The 21,774-nt window shown below is 54.9% G+C and overlaps 1 protein-coding gene across 1 annotated transcript in view; it reads left to right on the top strand.

The window, feature by feature from the left end:
- The first annotated feature begins 2,167 nt into the window (after nt 1–2,167).
- MDGA1 (MAM domain containing glycosylphosphatidylinositol anchor 1) overlaps nt 2,168–21,774 on the top strand; it is a 60,376-nt gene continuing 40,769 nt past the window's right edge. Inside the window, exon 1 of the mRNA XM_070456514.1 lies at nt 2,168–3,374. Coding sequence (XP_070312615.1) covers nt 3,308–3,374 — 67 coding nt within the window. The 5' untranslated portion in view covers nt 2,168–3,307. The remainder of the gene's footprint in view (nt 3,375–21,774) is intronic.

The raw sequence follows: 21,774 nt of genomic DNA on the forward strand, positions 1-21,774 counted from the left end.
GTACCTATCATCGCACCCTCAGTTGGTACCACTTCCTTTCAGACTGCGTAGGGAAGGTGGGTGGGAAGATACAGAACCTGATAACTCTGTATGTCTTTGGGGGGCAGAAAATGGATTTTTCTCTTTGGTTGGGGGTAGTGGGGAGTAGAAGATGGCGGCCTTGAGGGTATCCTAGGTCGGTGGTCTGTGGTCTCTGATGGGAATCGTTCACTGGTTCATTTAACAGATCTTCAGCTGGCATCCGCTGGGTGCCCAGCACTAAGTGGGTCTGGTTTCTCTTATTCAGCCATAGACCCACAGGAAAGGAAGGAGAGGAAAAAAAAGGAGAGGATGAAGGAGGTTCAGTTAAGGAGAGGTGGGCTGCAGAATAAGATTCTTCCGATGAAAGATTATGAAAAAGAATATATGTATAATTGAATCAGTTTGCTGTCCAGTAGAAATTAACACAACACTGTAAATCAACTATATATCAATAAAATAGGGGGAAAACAATTCTCTCGATGGTCTCAGACTTCCTGAGGTGGACAGAAGGAAACCGAGGAGGTGGGCACACTTGCCCCTCCCTTCCTAGGCTGCCTGGAATTTCTCCAGAGGCCTGAGTCCTGCTGTCACACCCCTGAAGTCAGGGGCAGGTACTCCAGTGAGAGGCAGGAGAGGAGGGACCCAGCAGGAAATTGGTCTGGGAAAGGAGGTGACTTATCCTTTAATTATTTTAAAATTTTGTTTTAATTTACATGCTGAAAAATTCTTTAATATGTTCTTTCAGTTTTGACAAATGCGTCGAGTCGTGGACCCCCATCACAACCAGGATATTAAACAGGTCCGGGGAGTGGGGGTGGGGTGGGGAGAAAGGTTTGTAATCTCGCCTCTTGCTAGTTGCGGTTTTCCGCGCTCCCACGGGTTGCCCTAACACAATCCTTGCGCACACGCCGAGATAAATAACGGCGACAGGTGGAGCAGGTGAGATTAGCCAGACCCGGGGAGGGGAAAGCGATCGGAGGTGCGGGGGAGGCCTCCCGCCTCGCTTGCTAGCCTTTGCCTCTCCCTGCTCGCGTTTGGGAGGCGCGCTCTTCCCACCCCTGCTCCCGGAGGGCGGGTTTGAAGTAGTGGAGTTCGGGAGTGCGGGGACCACGTAGCGGGAGCCGGCCCCTGGCTAGGCTGCTGGAAGAGAGGGCGCGCCTGGGGCGCTTGGGGGCGCCTGAGGTCCTGAGCGGAGGCAGGATGGGGAGAAGGACGAGCTGCGGAGAACGGGGGTAGCTGGGGGAATTTCAGCTGCGGGGTCCGGCGGACAGACCTGTTGGCAACCTGTGGGCCGCGCGCGGCGAGGGCTGGAGCTCTGATCGCGCCCTCTTCGCCCCGGGGCTCAGCCTGCGGCTCCCGCGGCGGCCCCCGCGCCGGACGCGGGGAGAGGCGGTGGCTGCCTGGAAAGGGGCGGGGCTCGGCCGGGGGCGGAGGGACTCCAGGGCCACGCAGACCGCCCTGCAGACCCACAAGGCTGGCGACCGCCTCGCGCGCCTGCAGGACCCCGAGAGCCGCGGGCGCCCCGGCTTTTCCCCTTCGACCCCCGCTTCGGTCCCGCCCCCCAAAAGTGCAAAACATTTTACAAAGTGTGCCCTGCCCCGCGGGCTAGGTTAGAGTCCCCGGGGCGAACGGCCGTGCTTGTCCGGCGAGAGGACTGGGATCCGTGCCCCCGGCTCGAGCAGCGGGTCTGGGTGTGCGAGGGAGGGCAGGCGGAGAGCGAGCGCGAGCGCGCTGCAGAGCCCGCGCCGAAACCCACGTCCCTTCGCCACTGTCCTCGGGATAGATGGATCCATTTCTGCTGTCTGACATTTTCCTGCTGGGGGGATGGGGGGGCGGGGAGAGGGAGAGAAGGGGGGAAGGGCAGGAAGGGATGGGGGGAGAGAGAGGGAGAGGGAGAGAGGCAGAAAGGCAGTCAGCTTCCCCCAGTCCTGTTTTGTTTTCTCTAATTGGTCCTGGGGGAGGCGAGGAAATTGGACAGAGGCTGGGCCCGGCGAGCTGGGCTGCCTTTAATTGGCTCCTTTTTTTAACTGGAGGGGAATCAAACAGGAGAGCGAGCGACAAAGGGTGGGAGAGCGAGAGACCGAACGAGGAGCCGCGAGGAGGAGGGGAGGGAGAGGAGGGAGGAGGTGGGGGCAGGCCGGGGGAGGCGGGGTGGGGGGGGACCGCGGAATGAAAAGCTCGGGGTGGGGGGCGGAAAGCTGCACAGCGAAGCCCAAGTTGCCGAGCGAGCCGAGAGCTCCTACGGCCCGGAGCCCCGCGGCCGCCGCGCCCGGGAGCCCGGTCCGGCCCGGCCCCGCCTGCTTTGGGCCCCCGCCGGCAGAGGCCGCCGGGCGGGGGCGGGGACGACCAACTTGGGGCGCGGCGCAGCCCCGCTCTCCCGAGAGCTCCGAGCCCGGGTGCGCCACCGCCGCGACCAGACGGCGGGAGCGGAGCGCGGCGAGCGGAGGCGGCGAGCGGCTCCAGCGCCGCAGCCCCGGCCTCGGCGAGAGCGCGAATATTTTTCAAACGACTCAAACTTTCCTTCTTTCCCCGCGTTCTGGGGCCTCTCTTGGATGGAATTGTTCTCCTGATTCCCGCGGGGCGCTGGGGCGCGATTCCTCCCCGGGGTTCCTCCGCGGCTCGGCTAACTTCGCGGAGCCCGGGACCCGTGGCTCTCGCCCCTCCGCGGAGCCCAGCCGGCGTTTCTCCCCGGGTCTGGAGGCCCAGAGTCGGGGCTTTTCGCCTCCGAGAGGACGCGCAGCCCGGCCCCCTTGGATCGGGCCATTGAGCCCCCAGCACCGGCCGCAGAACTGGAGATAGCGGATTAACCCGAGCTGAGCCCCGGCCTCCCCGCCCCCGCTCCACGGAGGGGCGTCCCCTGGGCGGGGAGACGACAAGTTTGTCAGTCGTCGGTGGCCTGTTGGATCCAAGCACCTCCGCCTCCGCGGAGGGGTCCCTAGAACCCAGAACCCCGAGCGGACAGCCCTGGGGACCCGGAGAGGCTCGGCTGCCGGGCTCCTCGGGCCGGGGCGCTGGCTGCTGCGCCGGGCGCGCCGAGGCACCCGGGGCCAGGCCAGCGCCCCCTGTGTCCCCACGCGGGCAGCGGCCCCGCCGGAGGAGAAAGCCGGATCGCTGCCGCCGCCGCCGCCGCCTCCTCAGTCTGCTGGTCACCGCCGCCGCCGCCGCCCCCTCCGTCGCCTCTCGGGGAAGGGGAAGACGCAAGGGGCACGGAGGGGCCCCGGCGGATGCGCCCCCCACTGCCTCTCGGGCTGCGCCGCCTCGCGGGGATGAAGAACGGGCCGTGAAGATGGAGGTGACCTGCCTTCTACTTCTGGCGCTGATCCCCTTCCACTGCCGGGGACAAGGAGTCTACGGTAAGAGCCCGCGTCCCGCTGTAAGCCCGTTCAGCCCCGCGCGGAAACTTTGCAAGAGGCGCAAAGTGCGCGCTGCCCGGGTTTGGTGGGTACCCCGGCTCAGACTCTGGAGTGGATGCCCGGGTCCCCGCCCTTTTCCAGAACGCGAGGAAATCGAGCTAGCTGCTTCAGCGCACGGAGGCAGGTCGTGGGGTCTGGCGTTAAGCCGGGGATGCCAGGAGGAGGTAGTACACACTTTCCCAAACCCTGCCAGGGGCGGGAATGAATCGGAAGCCTTGAGAGCATCCAGCTGGCCCGAGAGACCCTGACAGACCGCACAGTGGGGACTGAGAAAGCGAGTTGCACCGAAATCTCGTTCCACCCTAACTCGGCCTCTGGAGTGGAAGCCAAGCCTGCACGATCTGGAGTTGCGCGCGGCTTGCGGGCGAGCTGGCTGCCAGCTCCGCGGCCCGGCGGCGGGCTCGCCTTCCCAGGTCTCTCGGGAGGCTTCGCTTCTTGACAGCCCAAGCAGATGCAGGCATCCCCTAGATCCGGCTCCCAAGAAGCCAGGATCCTTTCTCGGACCTCTCCTGAGCTGGTTAGTTCTTCCTGTCCCCAGCTACAAACCCCCAGCTCCACCTTCCTTCTCCCTGCGCGCACGCAGACATTCAACCACGGTCCCCGGGAAAGCAAACACGGCACGCGCCCGTCAGGTGACGTGTGCAAACTCTGCCTCCTGCCCACGCAGCTTTGCTCCCGCGTCCGCACGCCCGGCTCTCAGGCGCCAAGGGAACTCTGGTTACCCGCTTCTCCCTTCTCTCTCATGGGTTTTCCGGGGGAAAGATCCTGCGAGCCAGCATCATCCGTTCAGGGTCACAAGGGCTCATCCTTCTCAGGAACCCTCCGTCTTGAGTTCTAGCAGCCGATAATGCCCTGACCCACAGCACAAAAAGTCTTTGGGGCCCGGTGGCCCTTACGTACCTTCTGACTGCAGGGTGGTCTGTGTGGGTCACTTTTTTAATGCGGTGTCGCTGGAGTGGGGACGATTCTGTTTCTTTAGGGTGGACGACCTGATTATTCACCTCTAAATCAGGAGAGGGTTTGAGCTGTTCTGGGGAGGGGTTGGGAGCTGAGGCATTGTCCCCTCAGTTGCCATCCTCAAGTGCAGATGCTAAATGCCTTTCTGGGAATACCTGGCAAGAGGGAAGGGTGTCCTGGGTGGGTGGTGGTGTCTGTGAGGTGACATCCTTCTGGCCCTACACAGCTAGCTAGCTTGGGTTTAATTCCCCCGGGAGGCTGGCTCAGGCATCTGGCCAAACTCTGCTTCTTAATTAGTTTGTGTGTTTCTTGCTGCCTGGCCCTTTACATAGGCCAGAAAGGGCAAGAAGGGAGAAGAATGCAGCAGGGACTGAGGGGCTGGGCTGTGGAGAGGAGGCCCCTGAGCCTGCTCCCGAGGCCTCGGCCTCCCCGGGGCAGGGGAAGATACCCGGTGTACTGAACGGGTCCTGTTTCTTTTTTTCTCCTCAAGATTTCCCTGCAACTTCACTGCCTCCTTAAGAGGTGACCTCAGGAGGGCCCAGCTGAGGCCTCTGCCTTCTCACCACACCCCAGGGGCTCTGGAGAGTGATGGGGAGCCCTCGTCTCTGCTGCTGTCCTCCGCGCTGCTCTTCCCTCTCAGGCCCTTGGGCAGATCTGGCAGGCTCATCTCCTGGCCATCCGTCTCCTCCATCCCCTCTAGCTTCTTCACCCTTCTCCAGGGCTGCTTGGAACCCATCTCCAAGAGACTCCCGTGAGCCTAGCCTGGAAACCCCAGCCATGAGGGCAAGGGGTGGGGCAGTGGTCTCTGTGGACCCTCACTCACAGAACTCTGGGGCCAGGATTTAGCCATTGCCTTATAAGTTCCCCTTCCACTGAATTTTCTCCACCACCTCGTGTGCCTGGGTTCTAGCTGCTCTCAGAGAAAATCAAGGTGGGCTTGGAGCAGTGGGGCCAACCTGGAGCTCTTGGGTGACATTCTTTCCACTTGCCCTTTGAGAGTTTGCCTCCAAGGAAGTCTGGGGCCTCTGGGGAACTGCAGGGTGGAAAGCCTTAATCGGGGTGGATGGAGAGAATGGAAGATCTAGTGTGAGGAGAAGGATGGCAAGAGGCTGTGATGCTAGAAATTTGGCTAGCTCTAGCAGAAGGGAGAACTACTCTATCACTGGGTCTGGGTTAAGAAACAGTATGGAGAGCTAGTTCTTCTGCGCCCCGCCTCCCGCTCCAAAGCAGGTGAGAAAAGAGTGAAAGTGTGGGGGTGAGAGATGGCCACTCATGCCCATCCATCACTGTATGTCAGCACCCAGCATGGTGCTTGGCACGGGCAAATATTTGTTGCGTGAATGAAGGGCCATTGTTGGGAGGAAGTTGAAGAAACGCTTCTTGAAATTCTTTCTCCCCTAGAAGTCTGTCCAGGATGGTTTTCAGCAGGGTAGTGGGGGCTCTTTGAGAATCTCTGCTTAGGGCGAGTCATGGAGTCCTAGGCTGGCAGCCGGAGGGCACCTTAACGGCCGTGGCAGTGAGCGGGGAGGCAGAAGCTTTTACTCAAGGCACAGAAGATAAAAGTGTGCCTGGGCAAGGCAGTCCCTGTATCTTCCCAGCCTGTGTGGCTAAGGGAGTGGCAGATTAACATGAAAACTGAACTGAGAAGAAGGAGGAAGAACAGGACGTGGAGGGTAAAGCCATCAGGATCTTTCCTGGGCCGCGGCTCTCTGCGGAGGCTGGTAGGAAGAAGGTGCCCAGCTCCCCTCTGAGTGTCCACTTGTTGGTTCTGAGGTCCACTGTCCACGGTAGGGTTGGGGAGGTGCTCTTCGTCAGCCAGGTGGCTTTGCTCTTGGGAGCACAGATGCTCCGGCAGCTGAGGACTGGAGCAGATGGTCCGTTTGGAGCTGGTCTCCTCTTCCCTCCCACCTCCCAATCTCCTGGGCCAGTTTGTTGTGCTCTGGGGTGGATCTTGTAATCTGCTTTCTGGCATGCCAGGGGAAGGTGGACTGGCCACAGAGACCTCGTTTTGGGGCAAAGACAGTAGCCAGGGGATGGAGGAGACGTGTCCTGTGTGTGGTTAGCATCAGAGAACACCCTCTCCTCAACCCTGGCTTCCTCTCTTCCTCCCGTAGCCGCTGGACTTCCAGCCAGCAGCAGGTCAGTGGGACTCCTCTCCCTTTCAAAAACACAACAAACCCCTGGATTATTTAATATGCAGGAGTGGGAATTGACATTATCCTTAAGACAGGTTGTTTGCAACTTACTGGTGGAAGTCAAAATATTTCACTAAAGGTGTCATCAGAAACTACTATCCTATGCTAATTTTTGTGGGAACATGAAGACAGATGTTGAATAATTTGACAAGAGCAACATAGCTTACAGAATTATCACCAAGTCAGGTTTTTTTCCCCTCCTCCGAGGGGTGCAGAAAGGGAATTTGAGGAGGTGCGTCTCCCAGTGCCATCTTCTGAGTGTTGATCTGGGTGTGGGCACCCTTGGGAATTTTCACTGACATTTCTACCCCATGCCTTGAAACTGGCTGCCTGCTGGTGAAGGAAGTCATAGCATATGAAAACTCTGGCCTCCCAGGGCAAGCAGAGGGCTTGGGGTTTTCTAAGTATCCTCGAGAAGGTCCCTGCCTCTTGTCCCTTCTTCCTTCTCAGTGATGGAAACTACACAAGGGAGAAACAGGACCTTGTGTTCACAAATCCAGGTTGTTTTATTTGCTTTGTCAGCATTATCTGCACCCCCCCCCCCACCTCCCACCCCCCAAGTTTAAGTTGGCCCCTCAGCTAGTCTAAGGGCTCCCAGGCCTCATTTCAGGCAGGAGAGTTCCCCCCTTCAGGTCAAGATCCACATGACATCCCACCCTATGCTGCAGGCTGCAGATTTGTGCTTCCTGCCTGGAAGGGGGCTCTGGGAAATGGGGGTGGTTAGAGAGGAGGAGTTTGTTTATCGGCCAGGAAAGCACCTCTTCGAGGGGCTGGCTGCGGACATGCCGAGAGCCTCCTTGTAATTGGCCAGACCTGACTGTGAGCTGCTGGGGCCAGGGTGGCAAAGCCTCATTTAGAGCCTGGTATTAGCTCTGCTTTGCTGGAACATGGAGGGACGGGCGGGGGGCTCCATAGGGAGAATGGAGGGAGCTAATCACAGCCGCCAAGGCCAGCAAATGAATGATGCAGGAAATCAATACCTGGGGGCGGGAGTGGAAATCCGGGCAGTGGTAGCGGCCACCACTTCTCCCCAGCTGCCCAGGAGGCACGGGCTGGCCTGGGAGGAGTGAGACAGCCAGGAGTGTGAGGCCCTCCTCTCCCCCATATCCTCCCCCGCTCCCACCCCGCTCCCTTCCGTCTTCCTCTCCCCTACTCTTACCTGTTATCTCCTGGTGGCTGGGTTCACGGAGGTTGGGCCAGGAGATTCCCCATCAGGCAAAAACACGGAACCTGGGAGCTGGGACCTTGGGTCTCTCAGTCCTGGATGAGCCCTTCCGGACTCCGACCTGCCTCTGGACTCTGGGGCCTGAGAAGGGCCCAGGGGCCTGGGGACCCTGCCCTGTGCCACTGACTCTGCCGCTCCAGATGTGGCCAGCAGGGGGCGGGCTTGGCCATCACATGGCTTCTTGCCTTTCCTGGGCTCCCTTGGCCTCAAGCCTCCCAGTAGGATGCGAGTTATTCTAATTACTTAGCCTGGGGCCCATGGGGGCTCCGTAGGGCCCTCTGAAGCTCCAGACTCCCCGCACTAGCTCCCGTGTTCCCACCCTAGCATCCAGGGCGTTTGCCCATGGTCAGAGCCACACGTCCGACACCCTGGATTGGAGGAGAGCTTCCTGGTGGGGCTTGGCTGGGTTGGTTCCTGGCCCGTGGGGCTGCGTGCAGAGTAGGGGCTCATGCTCTGGCAGAGCTGCCTTTTTGAGAACTGGATATGGCCCCCTCTTCTGTATCTTCCTCCCCACAGTCAGAAGACCCTGCTGTGCACTGCTACTAGGTGTTAAAGGGCCCCTGTTGCATTTCGATGCTGATATGGAAGGCAAGAGCAATGCCTAACTCAAAGGAAAGAACCTTTTTTTCTTAATGCAATCTCCCTTTTCCCACGCCTATGAGTAACATATGTTTTCTGCATAAGCAATCAGAGAAAACATAAAAGTATAAGGAAGAAAGTAAAACTCACTTGACATCCTGCACTGCATTCGATGATGATTCTTTCACGCATCTTCTTGTGCAAAGAGGACTGAACTGTTTTTTCATTTGGCCTCATCAGGTCTTAGTTGTGGCACGTGGGATCTTTTGTTGTGGTGCGTGTGCTCGGGAGTTGCAGCGTTTGAGCTTAGTTGCTTCACGGCATGTGGGATCTTCGTTTCCTGACCAGGGATGGAACCTGTGTCCTGTGCATGGCAAGGCAGATTCTTAACCACTAGACTACCAGGGAAGTCCTCGGAATGAATGTTTTAGGGGAGAATTGTTGGTTATAACAACAACATCTTATAGGTGTGTAAGTGCCACGTATATTAACAAGCATTTTCACACCTCTGCCTGCTTTGATTCCATAACATTCTGAGAGGTCAGAACAGTGGGTCCTATTGTCCCCATTTAGTAGATGAGGAAACTAAGAGTGTAAGGATTTGCAAGGTCCAACAGCTGGTAGGAAGTGGCTTGGAGACTCGATCCCAGTGGGCCTTCTGATTTGGAAGTAGGAAAACATCATGGTGTCCATCTCATGTGTGCTAAGTCACGTCAGTCATGTCCAACTCTTTGTGACCCTACGGATTGATGAATGACTCTCTCTTAAGGGACTGTGATAAGGATTAAAGCCTGCCAGGGTTCTCTGTCCATGGGATCCCCAAGTAAGAACGCTGGAGTGGGTTGCCATTCCCTCCTCCAGGAGATCTTCCCCACCCAGGGATCGAACCTGCATCTCTTATGTCTCTCTGATGCATTGGCAGGTGGGTTCTTTACCACTAGCGCCACCTGGGAGGCCCAGTGTCCTTCTCACTATCCATTAAATTACTGAGCACCTCCCTGATGAAGGCCCCGTTCTGAGCATTGACAGGGCTACTGAGATAAATAAGATGCAGGCTCTGCCCTCAAAGAGAAGGGGAGAGGAATCACATACAAGACGGTGGTTCCTGGAAGATCTTGATAAATGCCGTGTGGCAAGGGCAGATAAAGGGCTGTGGGAATTCCAAGCGGGAGGAAATTACCTCCAAAGCCTTTTAGAGGAGGGGGCATTTGAACTGGCCTTGACAAATAGAAGTAAGGAGAGAGAATGGCATCTCAGGTGATGGCTTCTTATAGCAAAGGCAAGGAGGATAAAGAACCTGTGTGTGGGGAGGGGGCAGTAGTGAGTCATTCATTTGGGCCGGAACATAGGTTAAAAGGGAGTCAGGGCAATGAGAGTTGGAGCAATAAAGGAATCATAATAAAAATTGCTAACATTAACTTCCCAGGATGAGATCAGGAATATGTATTGTCTTCTTTAATCCTTATCACAGTCCCTTAAGAGAGAGTCATTCATCAGCCCATTTTACCCAAGAGTAAACTGAGGACTCAGAATGGTGAATTTACTTGTCAAGTGGCAGAGCTGGGCTTGAACCCAAATTTGCTGACTATAAGGCCTGTGCCTAGAGGCAGTAGGCTGGACTCTTGGGTTTGGGAGATAGTATCAGGAGGGTCTTGAGCAGGTGAATGGGTTGATATGAACCAGGGAGCTTATATTAGGCTGAGTGGTCCTGCAGCTGTGTGTTTTGAGGAGGCTGTGTTTAAGAGGAGGTAGATTGGTCAGGAGATCTGGCAGTTGTCTGGCGAGATTATAGTGAGAGCTTGATCCAGGGTGGTGGCTGTGAGAATGGACAGGAAGGAGTCGGTATGAGAACTGCCGCCAATAGGCAAACATTTGAGTTTGGCTCTGTATGGAGCACTTGTGAATTTAATGAAAGAAACACGCTCTTGTTCTCTTAGAATTTAAGTTTAAGTTGAGGGGAGACAGGCAGTAAAGAAGTCAGTGAATAAGTAAACAATGCATTCTCTGGTAATGAGTTCTATACAAAAGGGCAAAGCAGCCAAGTTCAAGTTCATATACATTAGTTAGGAGTAGGGGTGCTCCCAGAGTGGGTCCCCCCACCCTGAGCAGAGACCTGAAAATGCCTGAGGGAGGAAGTCCCACAGACATCTCAGGAAGTGTGATCCAGGCAGGAGAATAGCCAGTGCAAAGGCCCTGGGGTAGAAACATACCTGGACTGTTTAGTAATAATGGGGAGTCCAGTATGGCTGCAGTGGAGTGAGCCATGGGGAGTAGGAGGTGGGATTAGAGAATTACTGGGGCCAGACTGTTTGCAGCTGTGAAGGCTATAGAAAGTCTCTGGGTTTTATTCTGAAAGAAGTGGGATCCCTGGGAGGATTTTGAACAGAGGAGGGACATGAATTGACACCTTTTTAATAGAATCTTTCTGGCCGCCGTGTAGAAACTGGACTGTAGGAAGTTGGGGGTGGGGGCGGGGGACGGATCCAGTAGAGACTGTTACAAAAGGCGAGAAGTGGGATTGCCCAGTCACTAGGTCCTGACAGTGTTTCAGAGCTCAGACAGGGATAGGAGCTGTGTGGAGCTGGGAAGCTTGGCACACCACGGCAATGAGATAGAACAAAGACCACAGCAAGTCAGGCAGGTTTGGCGCAGTGGAGTAAAGCAGTTCAGTGTCTGGACTTCTGGTAAGGAACCTGGGTTTGAACCAGCGGTGAGAGTCCGAGAAATTACATCTGCTTTCAAAGCTGTGGCTTTACTGCTTGTCAGGTGGGTTTGTGATAAGCATGCAATGAGCCATACCTGGGAAGCCCTGAGCACTGTGCTGGGCACTTAGCAAGTCCTCTGTGAATAGGTTTTTTGTTTTTTTTTTTTAAGTCTTTATTGAATTTGTTACAATATTGTTTTATGTTTTGGTGTTTTGGCCCCGAGTCATGTGGGATCTTAGCTTCCTTACCAGGGATCGAACCTGCACCCTTGCATTGGAAGGTGAAGTCTTAACCACTCGACTTCCAGGGAGGTCCCCTAAGTGAATAGCTTTATTTGAATGACAGTGTCGGTGTAGTTTTGAACTTCACGCGATTCTGGCACTGGGATGTCTGGGAGAGATGTTGATGGAGCAGGTGGACGTGGGTGGGGGTGCTCAGGAGGGAGACATCTGTTCTGAGAGATGGACTCACATATCTGGATTTATGTTTACACAATGATGTGGGCTGAGACCACGAGGTGGGATGAGATTGCCAAGGAAGTGCCCAGCAGAAACTAACACAACACTGCAAAGCAACTATACTCCAGTAAACATTTTCTAAAAAATGGCCAACGAAGAGAGGGTAGAGGGAGAGAGGAGACTGGGCTAAGACCAGTGCCCTGGAGAGCCGAGGAGGAGAAGGTGGGGACAGACCAGGTGGCCCCAGGGAGAATGGGGACCGGAAAGCCAGGGGAGGGATGGAGTCCAGGGGACGAAGAGCCATCTGAGATGGGAGAGGAGATGGAGTAAGGGCCATCTGGGGGCTGGGAGGTTGGTGGGAGGCGGCTGCAGCATGAAGTGGGGTCTTCGAGGGCCAGTGGGAGCCCCCGGGGATTTCTGATTCGGTGGGTCCGAGGCTGAGCAGAGAGAATGCATTTCAACAAACTCCTGGGGGATGCCGGTGCAGCTGGCCCACAGGAGGTGGCTCTTTGAGCAGCAAGAGTAGGCAGGAAAGAGGACTGGACTCAGATGGGATGACTCGGGTTGGCGGGCCAGGGGGCAGCTCACTGAGGGCCCCTGACCCAGGAGTCTTGCCTCTCTGAGCTCAGCTTCCTTGTCTGGAAGGCTGGTTCAGGCACACCCACCTCTTGGAATTGCAGAGGAACTGAGAGGAATAGCACTTTGTAAACTCCCAGGCCCACTATGGGACTCTGTTTAGGGCTGGCCGGCAGATGGTAGGGAGCCCCGGGTGTGGGCGATGTGTGGAAGCAGGAGGTGCAGGCTATAGGCCAGGCAGGGCTGGCACCCCAGTTTCCCTCGCCAGGCCGGGCCTCCTGCCTGTGAGAAGCTGGAGCTGCAGTGGTAGTTGGGGTGACCTCTGTTGGGGGAAGGGTGACGTGTGTGGGCCCAGAGTTGCTGCTGGGCTGGCCTCGGAGGTTCCACCCCAGGCTCTTCTTGGTTCCTTTCCAGTCCCAGAAACTCAGCCAAGATTGACTGATGATCTGGAGGGTTGGAAGCTGTGCAGAGAACTGGTTCTCAGCCCGGGCAGCCTGTCAGAACCACCTGGAGAGCTTTTTCAACAACAGATGCCCGGCTCCGCCCCCAGACCTCCTGAATCAGAAACTCCGCAGGTGGCATCAAGGCAGCTGTGGTCGGAAAAGCCCTCCAGTTGATTCCTGGGCACAGCTGGTGTAGACAGCGCATCTGAATGAGTCAGGCCCAAGCAGATGCCTTCTTCCCTTGGGTTTTCTGAGGGCATCTCTGCGTTTTCCAGGTCACCGTCCAAGCTTTGTTTCTACCATGATCATCTGGACACTTGGGTCTTAAAAAAAAAAAAAAACCTCACTATTTTTTAAATGATGAACCAGGGGACTTTCTAGTTTCGTGGTTCTAACTGGAGCATCTAGGTCAGGAGCCTAGGAGACTGGACTCTCTTGCCCTTCTTCTAGCCAGGGATTTTCCAGTCTTGAACCTAGAGAGACCCTAAGAAGCTGCTCCAGGAATGTCATTTTCAGTGATTCTCAATAGGCAAATTATGTTACCTTTTGGAAATGTGGCCTTTTTGTTTATTTTCTTCTCGTTTTAGTTTAGAGAAAATGAAAATTTCAGAGCTGGACCACATTGCACCAATTCAGTGTGAAGCAAGCAGATACTGAATGAGTACCTGCTGGGTGTCTGGAGGGGCGGTCGGCGCTGTGGCTACAGAGGTGGACTCTTTCCCCCAGGACCTCACAGTGCAGCAGGAGGTGGAGTCTTTCCCAGCGTCCTCACCTTACAGCTGGAAAAGCTGAGGCTCAGTTCAAGGGACTTGCCCAAGGTCCAGCAGTTAGCAGGTAGTGGAGTCAGGATTTGAGCTCAAGGCCGCCCAGTGCCAAGTCTCATGCTTGCCCGAGTGTGACCTTCCTGAGGGCAAGAACTGACCACTGTTTTGTTCCCTAGACTGTGCTGTGGGTGATGGGGTGCTGATGAGGACCCTCAGTCCTATTGTTGTTGTTGTTGAGTCACTCAGTTGTGTCTGACTCTTTGTAGCCCGGTTGACTGCAGCATACCAGCTCCCGGAGCTTGCTCAAACTCATGTCCATTGAGTTGGTGATGCTATCCAGCCATCTTGTCCTCTGTCGTCCCCGTCTCCTCCTGCCCTCAATCTTTCCCAGCATCAGGGTCTTTTCCAGTGAGTCAGCTCTTCCCATCCGGTGGCCAAAGTATTGGAGCTTCAGTTTCAGCAGCAGTCGTTCCAATGAATATTCAGGATTGATTTCCTTTAGGATTGACTAGTTTGATCTCCTTGCAGTCCAAGGGACTCTCAAGAGTCTTCTCTTGCCCTTTACCAGTTAGGAATCACATTCTGAAGACTTCCCTGGCAGTTCAGTGGTTAAGACTCTGCTCTTCCAGTACAGGAGGCGCGGGTTTGATACCTGGTTGGAGAACCAAGATCCCACATTGCCATGCTGGGAGGCCAAAAAAAAAAAGGAGTCACATTTTGTTGCCAGAACCAAAGAACTGACTACAGAGTCTCAAACAAATTAAAGTGACTTTCTTAAGTCTAGAAGTAGACTCTGCGCGGCTGTTCTGGTGGCTCCTTAGTCACTAGAGATCCAGGTCCCTTTCATCTTGCAGCTCTGATCTTACAGTGGTGCTTCTCAAACCTCCTGCATATTAGAATTACCTGGGAGTGTTTAAAAAAAAAAAGTGTTTAGGTCATATATCAAATAAATCAGAATGTCTGGAAGTGAGAACCAGGGATCAGCATTTTAAAAAAAAATCCCCAGGTGATTCTGATGTGCAGCAAAGTTCGGGAACCCTTGCCTTAGAGCATTTTGCCTCAAAGTCACCACAGGGCTGCTGGGGCTCAGTCATTGTGACACATTCCAGACAGGAAGAAGGAAGGGACACTTACAAGGGCGAGTCATTTACCCAGTCAGAAAAGTTGAGTCAGCTTTTCCAGGAGCCCCCTCCCAATGATGTCTGCTTACATCTTACTGGCCCTTCTTAGGTGAGGGAGGCTGAGAAATACAGCCTTTTAGATGGATTCTCACCCTAAGAGAACATCAGGGTTTATTTAGATAGAAGGGGAGAATGAAAGCTGGGTAGGTAATGAGCAGCCTTTACCACAAATCCCCACCTCGGGATCAGCTGGTGTTTCTTGAAATGAGCAGATTTAGATGGATGTGAACAGCTGTTCCTCTCCCCACCTCCCTGGACCCTGCCAGCCTAGTTCAGGTGGCTGGGTGGGTGGGGGGTTCTGGCTGCTCCAGGGGCGCCCAGAAGGAACCTTAGAGAAGACTGGAAGCCAGGGCAAGGAAGAGGCTTGCTAGCGCCCCCCCACCCAACATTCCTATGAGGTCCAGCCGCCCATCTGCCCATGCTCATTTCCTCCTCCTCACCCCAACACACTGTCCGTTTATCCTTCTGTGAGGCGGTTCGTTTCCCCTGGTCGGTACCTCTCTCCTCTAGCAGGTGGCTCCTCTCAGTCCCAGCTGCAGGAGAGTTCTGTGGAACCTTCTTATTCGAGGGAGCAAGAAACCGAGGGACTCTTCTAGAAGCCATGATCTACCCCGTCCGTCTTTCTGCCTCTCAGTAGGCCCCACACCCACATGAGCCCAGACCACCCCACTGCTGTTTGCTTAGTGTCTGGTCCTTGGTAGGAAAGTTCTTCTGATTGTCTAACCTTATTTCAACTTGCTGTAGTATAGCATCTTATCAGAAAGTTTCAGGTGACTTCCTTGGTGGTCCAGTCCCTTGGGATTCCATGCTCCTAAGGCAGGGGGCCTGGGTTTGATCCCTGGTTAGGGAACTAGATCCCACATGCAGCAGTTAAAGATCTAGCACAGTCAAATAAATAAATATGAAAGATTCAGGAGCTGAAGTCTTTGAGCTGAACTTGAATATCTCCTTAGCTCTGAGACTTCCCCTCTGTAATTCTTAAGAAACTCTAAGTGAAGGCATTTCTCCCACCTCTGAGAGGGACATTGTGGGGGTAGAGGTGGGGAGGGAGTTCGATTCTGGTGGCTTCCTCTACCTGGGTTTGGTTCGGTGTTAGAGTAAAATTCAGGCCCTTGATTCCCTGGAAAAGGGAATGGCAGCCCACTCCAGTATTCTGGCCTGGAGAACTGCATGAACTGTATAGCTCATGGGGTTGCAAAGAGTTGGACACGACTGAGTGACTTTCACTTGGGGAGGCCAGTTTATCTCCAGCAAAATACTCAAGCTCACAAGGCAAGCTGAAGGTCTGTGCTGTCACAAGCCCTGGCTTTACTTGCCTTCCTGGAATAAGGCCACACAGTAGACTCAGAGAAAGCCAGGAGATGGAGCTTGAGGGTGTGGCAAGAGCTCAGCTGCCAGCCAGTGGCCTTACGTGACCCAGAGGCGCTGGGATGTCAAAGATTCAATGCAGGAGGAGACAGACCAGAGGAGGTGAGGTCAAGGTCACCCAGCCATTAGGTGCCAAGACCGAAGTTAAGAGTCATGTCCAGGGGCTTTCCAGCTGGGTCTTTCTTGTCCTCTATTATTCTGTAGGCTCAGGAAAAGCCAGGACGTGACTGCATGGCATTTATGAGCCCAGTTCATACCCACATCTCTAATAAAGCTCCCCTCATCCCTGTAAACTCCATTTCTTATTCCTGGGCCTCACTGCCTTGGGACTACAGGATCTGGGGCTCGTTGTAAGTCCAGGCCTCCTGGTTAGATGTTAGAATCCTTTAATGAGGTGTCAGGGAGGCCCTAGGAGGCCCTGCTCCTTGTGGGTAGAGGAGGTAGTCATCTTGGTAGATGATCTGGAGGTCGCTACCAATGTCCACCAGGCCCCACATCTCTGTCACATGGCCTAAGTTCCATCTTAAAGTCATTATTCATGTTAGCTGATGCTAACACACTCACTGTTTCCAGAAGGTTGTCCTGGGAGTACCAAGCATCTTTCAAGCCTTTTTCTAGTGATCCAGGTTGGTTGATCACATGAGTTGGATCTTGAAGCACTGGGATTCAGGAAAGGAGGTTTCCAAGAAATGGGTGGAGGTAGGGGAGCTTAGTAGGGTATTTGGTGTGTGTTTGTGTGTGTGCCTTGAGCAATATGAGAGCCCCAGGTATGGCCATGTGAGAGGTTTAATAGTGGACACCATGATGGTCATAATTGGTTTGGACTCATAGTCTTAGTTTGAGTTCCCCAGAAGCGATCCTGAGACAAGGAGCCAAGTGCGGGTGGTTTAATTGGAAGATGAGCCCAGGAAGCTCTGATAGAGGGATGGGGATGAGAGACAGGGACATAAAAGAACCAATGGAAGGTGTGTCAAGCCAGTCACCACCATGAGCCTTTGGGGACCTCTGGGACACTGTGTAAAACACACTTAAGAGTCATCCCACCGTGGGGATGTGGGAGCTGGGGCCTGAATACACTAATTCCCATCTGTTGTTGGGAGGGCTGCCCCAGAGGGTGTTAATTTCCTGGTACTCTGGCAGCGTGAGCTCTAGTGACCAGAGGCGGCCTCGGGAAGAGAGAAGCAGGTGCTGGCCGTTGTGTGTTGCAATGGTTAGGGGAGGGAATATGGGAGAAGAGGGGATGGGGGCAACGGAGGATGAGATGGTTGGATGGCATCACCGACTCAATGGACATGAGTTTGAGCAAACTCTGGGAGACAGTGAAGGACAGGAAGCCTGGCGTGCTGCAGTGCATGGGGTCGCAGAGTCGGACACGACGGAGCGGCCGGACGGCAACAGCTGTAGGGGGCACCTGCAGCCTGTATTACCTCCTGGCTGAGCCATCAGTCTTGCTTTTTCAGATCCGGCCTGCTTTGCTGAACTCTTTGTTCTTAGAACTTGTCTTCTGTATGAATCATCCCCGATTCCAGGCGGAAAACTCTCTCCTGTGGCCATGAGCTCCGTGAGCGGCTCATTTGCTTCCTAGGATTCTGGGAACAGAACCTCCAGCATGTCGATTTACCCGAGACCTTCCCTGATAGAATCCAGATTCTCCCTGAAGGACTGAGGGGACCTTGTAGTGGGGGAGGGCAGGGCGGAGGGTCACTGGGCACGAACTCAAGAATCTATAGGTCCTTTGGGCATGCTACCAGGGGCACGACCATTACCTTCCCATCTGCTGAATTCAAGACTGAGAAAGAGATAGGGACGATCTCTGAGACTGGAAGACTGCCTCTTTTTTCTGCAGGCAAGATTCTGTGTGGGTAAGAAGACTGATTGCATTCTGTCTACTGCCTTCTCCAGGCATCACCCCTTCTCCCTTGGGCCTGGGCCAGGCTCACCTGCTTCCCTGGGTGTCCTGGGGCCCATGGGGGCAGGATCAGAACAACACCTCTGTCCTGTTGTGAATTTCTCTCTGTCTTTTCACTACCAGCGGGGACCTGCGATTAACTAATTAATTAATCAGATGTTTACTGAGCACCTCCTGTGTGCCAGACACTGTTCTAGGTGCTAAGAACACAACACAAAGAGATGATCTGGAATCATAGCCTTAGAGAATCAGAGCCAGGAGGAAACTTAGAACAAATGTCATCATTTGTCAGAAAAGAATCCTGAGGCTGAGAGAGGGCAAGAGAAGTTCTCAAATCACAGAGCAAACAGGCAGCCCAGCTTGAGAAATCATGGAAAGTCAGAGGTAAGATGTAGAGATCACCTAGCTGAACTGGTCAGTTTTTACAGACTGAAGCCAGTGGTCAGAGGTGAAAGGTCACTCTGAGTTCTGCCTGCCAGTGAATGCAGACTTCTCTCCCACTTCTCTCTCCCAAGTCAGGTCTGGGCTCTAGGTTACTGAGAGGAGTGTATGTGTGCGTGTCATAGCTTCACATTCCAAGGGCAGCAGGCAGGAGACATGAGAGACTTTCCCCAGATCCTCCCCACCTCCTCCTGGGGCATTCAGAGGCTGCAGCAAGCCCTGCCCTCCCCTCCTGCCTTTCCCCAGCTCCTTGTGCAGCCGTGGTCCCTGGAGTTGCCCACTGGCACAGTGGCCTTGGGCGATGCTGGGAGAGCTCAGTGCTGAGGGATGCCTTAAAGTGCCTGAAGCACCGACACCCTGTCTGGCTCATTCCCTCCCTCACTTTCTCGGGAGCTGAGGGAGCAGGGGCTGTGGGGCTGTGCAGGCGAGGGTGGGCTGCATCCGCCGATCTCCTCCCACTCATTCATTGGAGCTGGGACCAGTGAAGGCAGCGGCTCCTTTGGGCTTCCCCTGCAGAATTATAGAGCCAGGCTGGGGGGTGAGAGGAGTGATTGATGGGGAGCTGTGGTTGCTGGTAGAGATCAGTTGTGTGTGTGTGTCTGTCTGTCTGTCTGTCTGTGTATGGAAAAGAGATACATTGGCAGGAGATAAACTGCTCTCACTGGAAACTTCAGCAGGAGCTGGAATGCATTCCCCAAGTCCTCTCATCCCTGGGCATGTACACTTCATCAGTGGTTTTCATGCGTATATAAATATACATGGACATGTATGTGCTTCATGTGGACATGAAGGTGTGCATATGTGTGGTGATACACACAAGAACATGGGTTTATGTGCAGGGAGTCCTGTATGTATGTATGTGGAGGGCACTGCAGACCTCATTGGGGGATTCTCTGGATCCACCTTTATCTCACTGTCCCCACCCCAGGCAGCCTCTGGCTGTCCTTGCCTTGACTCTTAGAGCCGTCAGCCCAGCACTCTGTCCGGCCTTTGCGTTATAACTGCCTGCCACTCCTTCTAGGAGGCCTGGAGTGGGGGCAGGGACAGGCCGAGGCTGGCCCGAAGCTCCTGGCTAATTTTCCCGGCCTCCATCGATCCAGCAGCTTCTCCTGAGTCTATTAGCAGTCGGCGAGTGAAAATATCCCCCATCGCAAGCCCTGACCTGAGACAGGGAGGAATCCATAGCAATTTGTTCAAACAGAGGGAAGCATTTCCCTCTGATTTGTATTTCAATTTATTCCAGGCAGGAAGGGGGTCAGGGTGGGGGTGGGGCGAGCCCTGGCATGGCGGCCAGAGTTGGGCCCCGGGCCATCCCCCTCAGCACCCCTGTGCCAGCCGGAGTGGCAGCTGGTACTCCCCATGGTTCCTGGGGTGGGGGCTGCAGAGGGAAGGGTGGGCCCCAGCAAGGGGGACGGGAAGAGAGACCCGCCAGCCTTCCCAGCAGGCCCTGCTCGGTTGGAGAGCTCAGTTGTGGATTCGATTTTCACGAAATACAAAGCCGCCGGCTTGGAGCCTCTCTCCCAGGCACTGGGGCCTGTGCCAGGCGTGCGCTCACCCGCTGTGCCCATGCCAGGGTGGGGGCTGGGCTGGGCGCATGGACCCGGTGGCCCCAGCTGGGTTGAGTGGCGGGGGGTGGAGTGGGGTGGGGACTCTTATTCTCCTGAAGCCCTCCCCAGCCGTCCTCCTGGGAACAGAACTGCTCAGGCTCGGAGGGGAGCTAGCACCTTGGAGAGTTCGCTGGCAGGCTGGAGAGCCCCTCGCTGCGGGAGCCCTGAGCATGTCTGCCTGGCGCAGTGCTCACGTTTCATTCCTGGACTGAGCAGGCCGGAGCTCACTGGTGTCCCAACGTAGGAAGTCTCTTCTGAGCACAATGATCACAATAGCTCTGGCTGACATTTATTAAGTACCAACTACTTGCTGGGCACTGGCAAGCATCCAGTTTTTGCAGGGTCCCGGTTTCCTCCTGCCCCTCATTCTCCTCCATCCTGCACTCTTCTGCCACCTCCCTCACCCATCCTTCTCAATGTTTTCAGTCACTCCTGGGAACCACGTCTCCTTTCCTCCTAAGGGTGGCCCTAATGACTGAGGGCCTTAGGACTGATGTCTCTGCAGCTCCCACCCCACTGTTTTCCATGGGACTCCACAAACAGGCTAGCTCCCTTTCTTCTGGATCACTTTCTTTGCCTGCACCTTGCCTTCTCATCCCCACCAGGGTCTGGTCCTCTGCAGAGGTGGCTCCATGGCAACCAGAGAGGAGGATTCTGGGAAGGGTCAGCCAAGTGGTCCTGCCGTTCCCCCGCCTCCTCCGCAACCCCTAACCTCCACCGTCTCTTTCCCTCATCCCTCAGTGCCCCAGGGAGGAGAGTAAGTGGAGAAGTTCTTCACACCGAGGTGTCAGTGACTCGCAGCTCTGAGGTCAGCTGCCGCACATGACTCCAGGCTCCCTGACACCACCAAGGTCTAATTTCAGAAGCGTGCAACTAAATATATCAAAGTCGATGAATAATCATCTCGCTCACTCAGGTGGGAGTGTAGGGACGCAGTGTGGCCGGAAGGCTTATAGCAGAGGCTTCTGCAGTAGGACTGGGTTCAAGTCCAGCCTCAGCCACTCACTGGCTGTGTGGTCTTGGGCACAGCAGTTATACAGGGCACCTCCATTTCTCCCAGGCACAAGCCAATGAGGATAATAGCGCGCTCCTCAGGGAGCTGCGGTGAAGAGGAAATGGGGAAAGGTGTGGAAAGCCATTCTGAGCCCAGTGCCTGGGCTGTTCAGAGGAGGCCCTGCTAAGTGAGTGACTGCAGCATCCCAGCCTGCTCGGGCCTGCTTGGGGAGTCACGGATCTGCCACCAGGGAGGGGGCATGTGAGGCTGTACATACAGGCACGAGACGCAGCAATGGGGGAAAGAGGGAGCGAGACCCTGGCCCTGGAGAGAGAGTGGCAGGATTCCAGCCCTACCGTCTCCCTCTTGGGGATGTTTACAGCAAGGCTGGTCTCTCTGAGCTGCTCTGTGCCTTGGGAGACAGCTGTGTTTTGTACCTTTACCACCACCCACATGGCTGCCCATTCCAGACCTCGCTTTCCTCCTAAGAGGCAGCTTCCCCCTCCCCCTGCCCTTAGCCCCTAGGAGCCTCCTAATGCCAATGACTTTTCTGTTCCTGGCTGTGATTGAACTTTAGGCCAATTGGCCTCCCCCCTCCACAGGTCCTTCACTTTCTCCCCCCAGCCGACTGGGTTTCAAGTCATTTACAAGTTGTTCAGAGGCTCAGCATTATAATCAGATCCTATGGTGCACGCCACTTATGTGGTTTCTAAAATTTTAGCCAAAAAAGGAGAGAAACCCTTCTGTGATGGAAGAAAAAAAAATCAGAATACTTAAGTGTGTGTGTGGGGGGGCAGGTATTACATTTCTTGATTTATAAATATACCTGATGTAAGGAAAATATGTTCTCAAACTTTATGCTTCTGGGATTGACTCCTGAAAAAAAAAAAAAAAGATTATTCATCCCATTGTTAAAGCAGGAATTTAACCTGCTTTCC

Source organism: Odocoileus virginianus, chromosome 27 (assembly GCF_023699985.2).
Source record: "Odocoileus virginianus isolate 20LAN1187 ecotype Illinois chromosome 27, Ovbor_1.2, whole genome shotgun sequence".
NCBI lineage: Eukaryota > Metazoa > Chordata > Mammalia > Artiodactyla > Cervidae > Odocoileus > Odocoileus virginianus.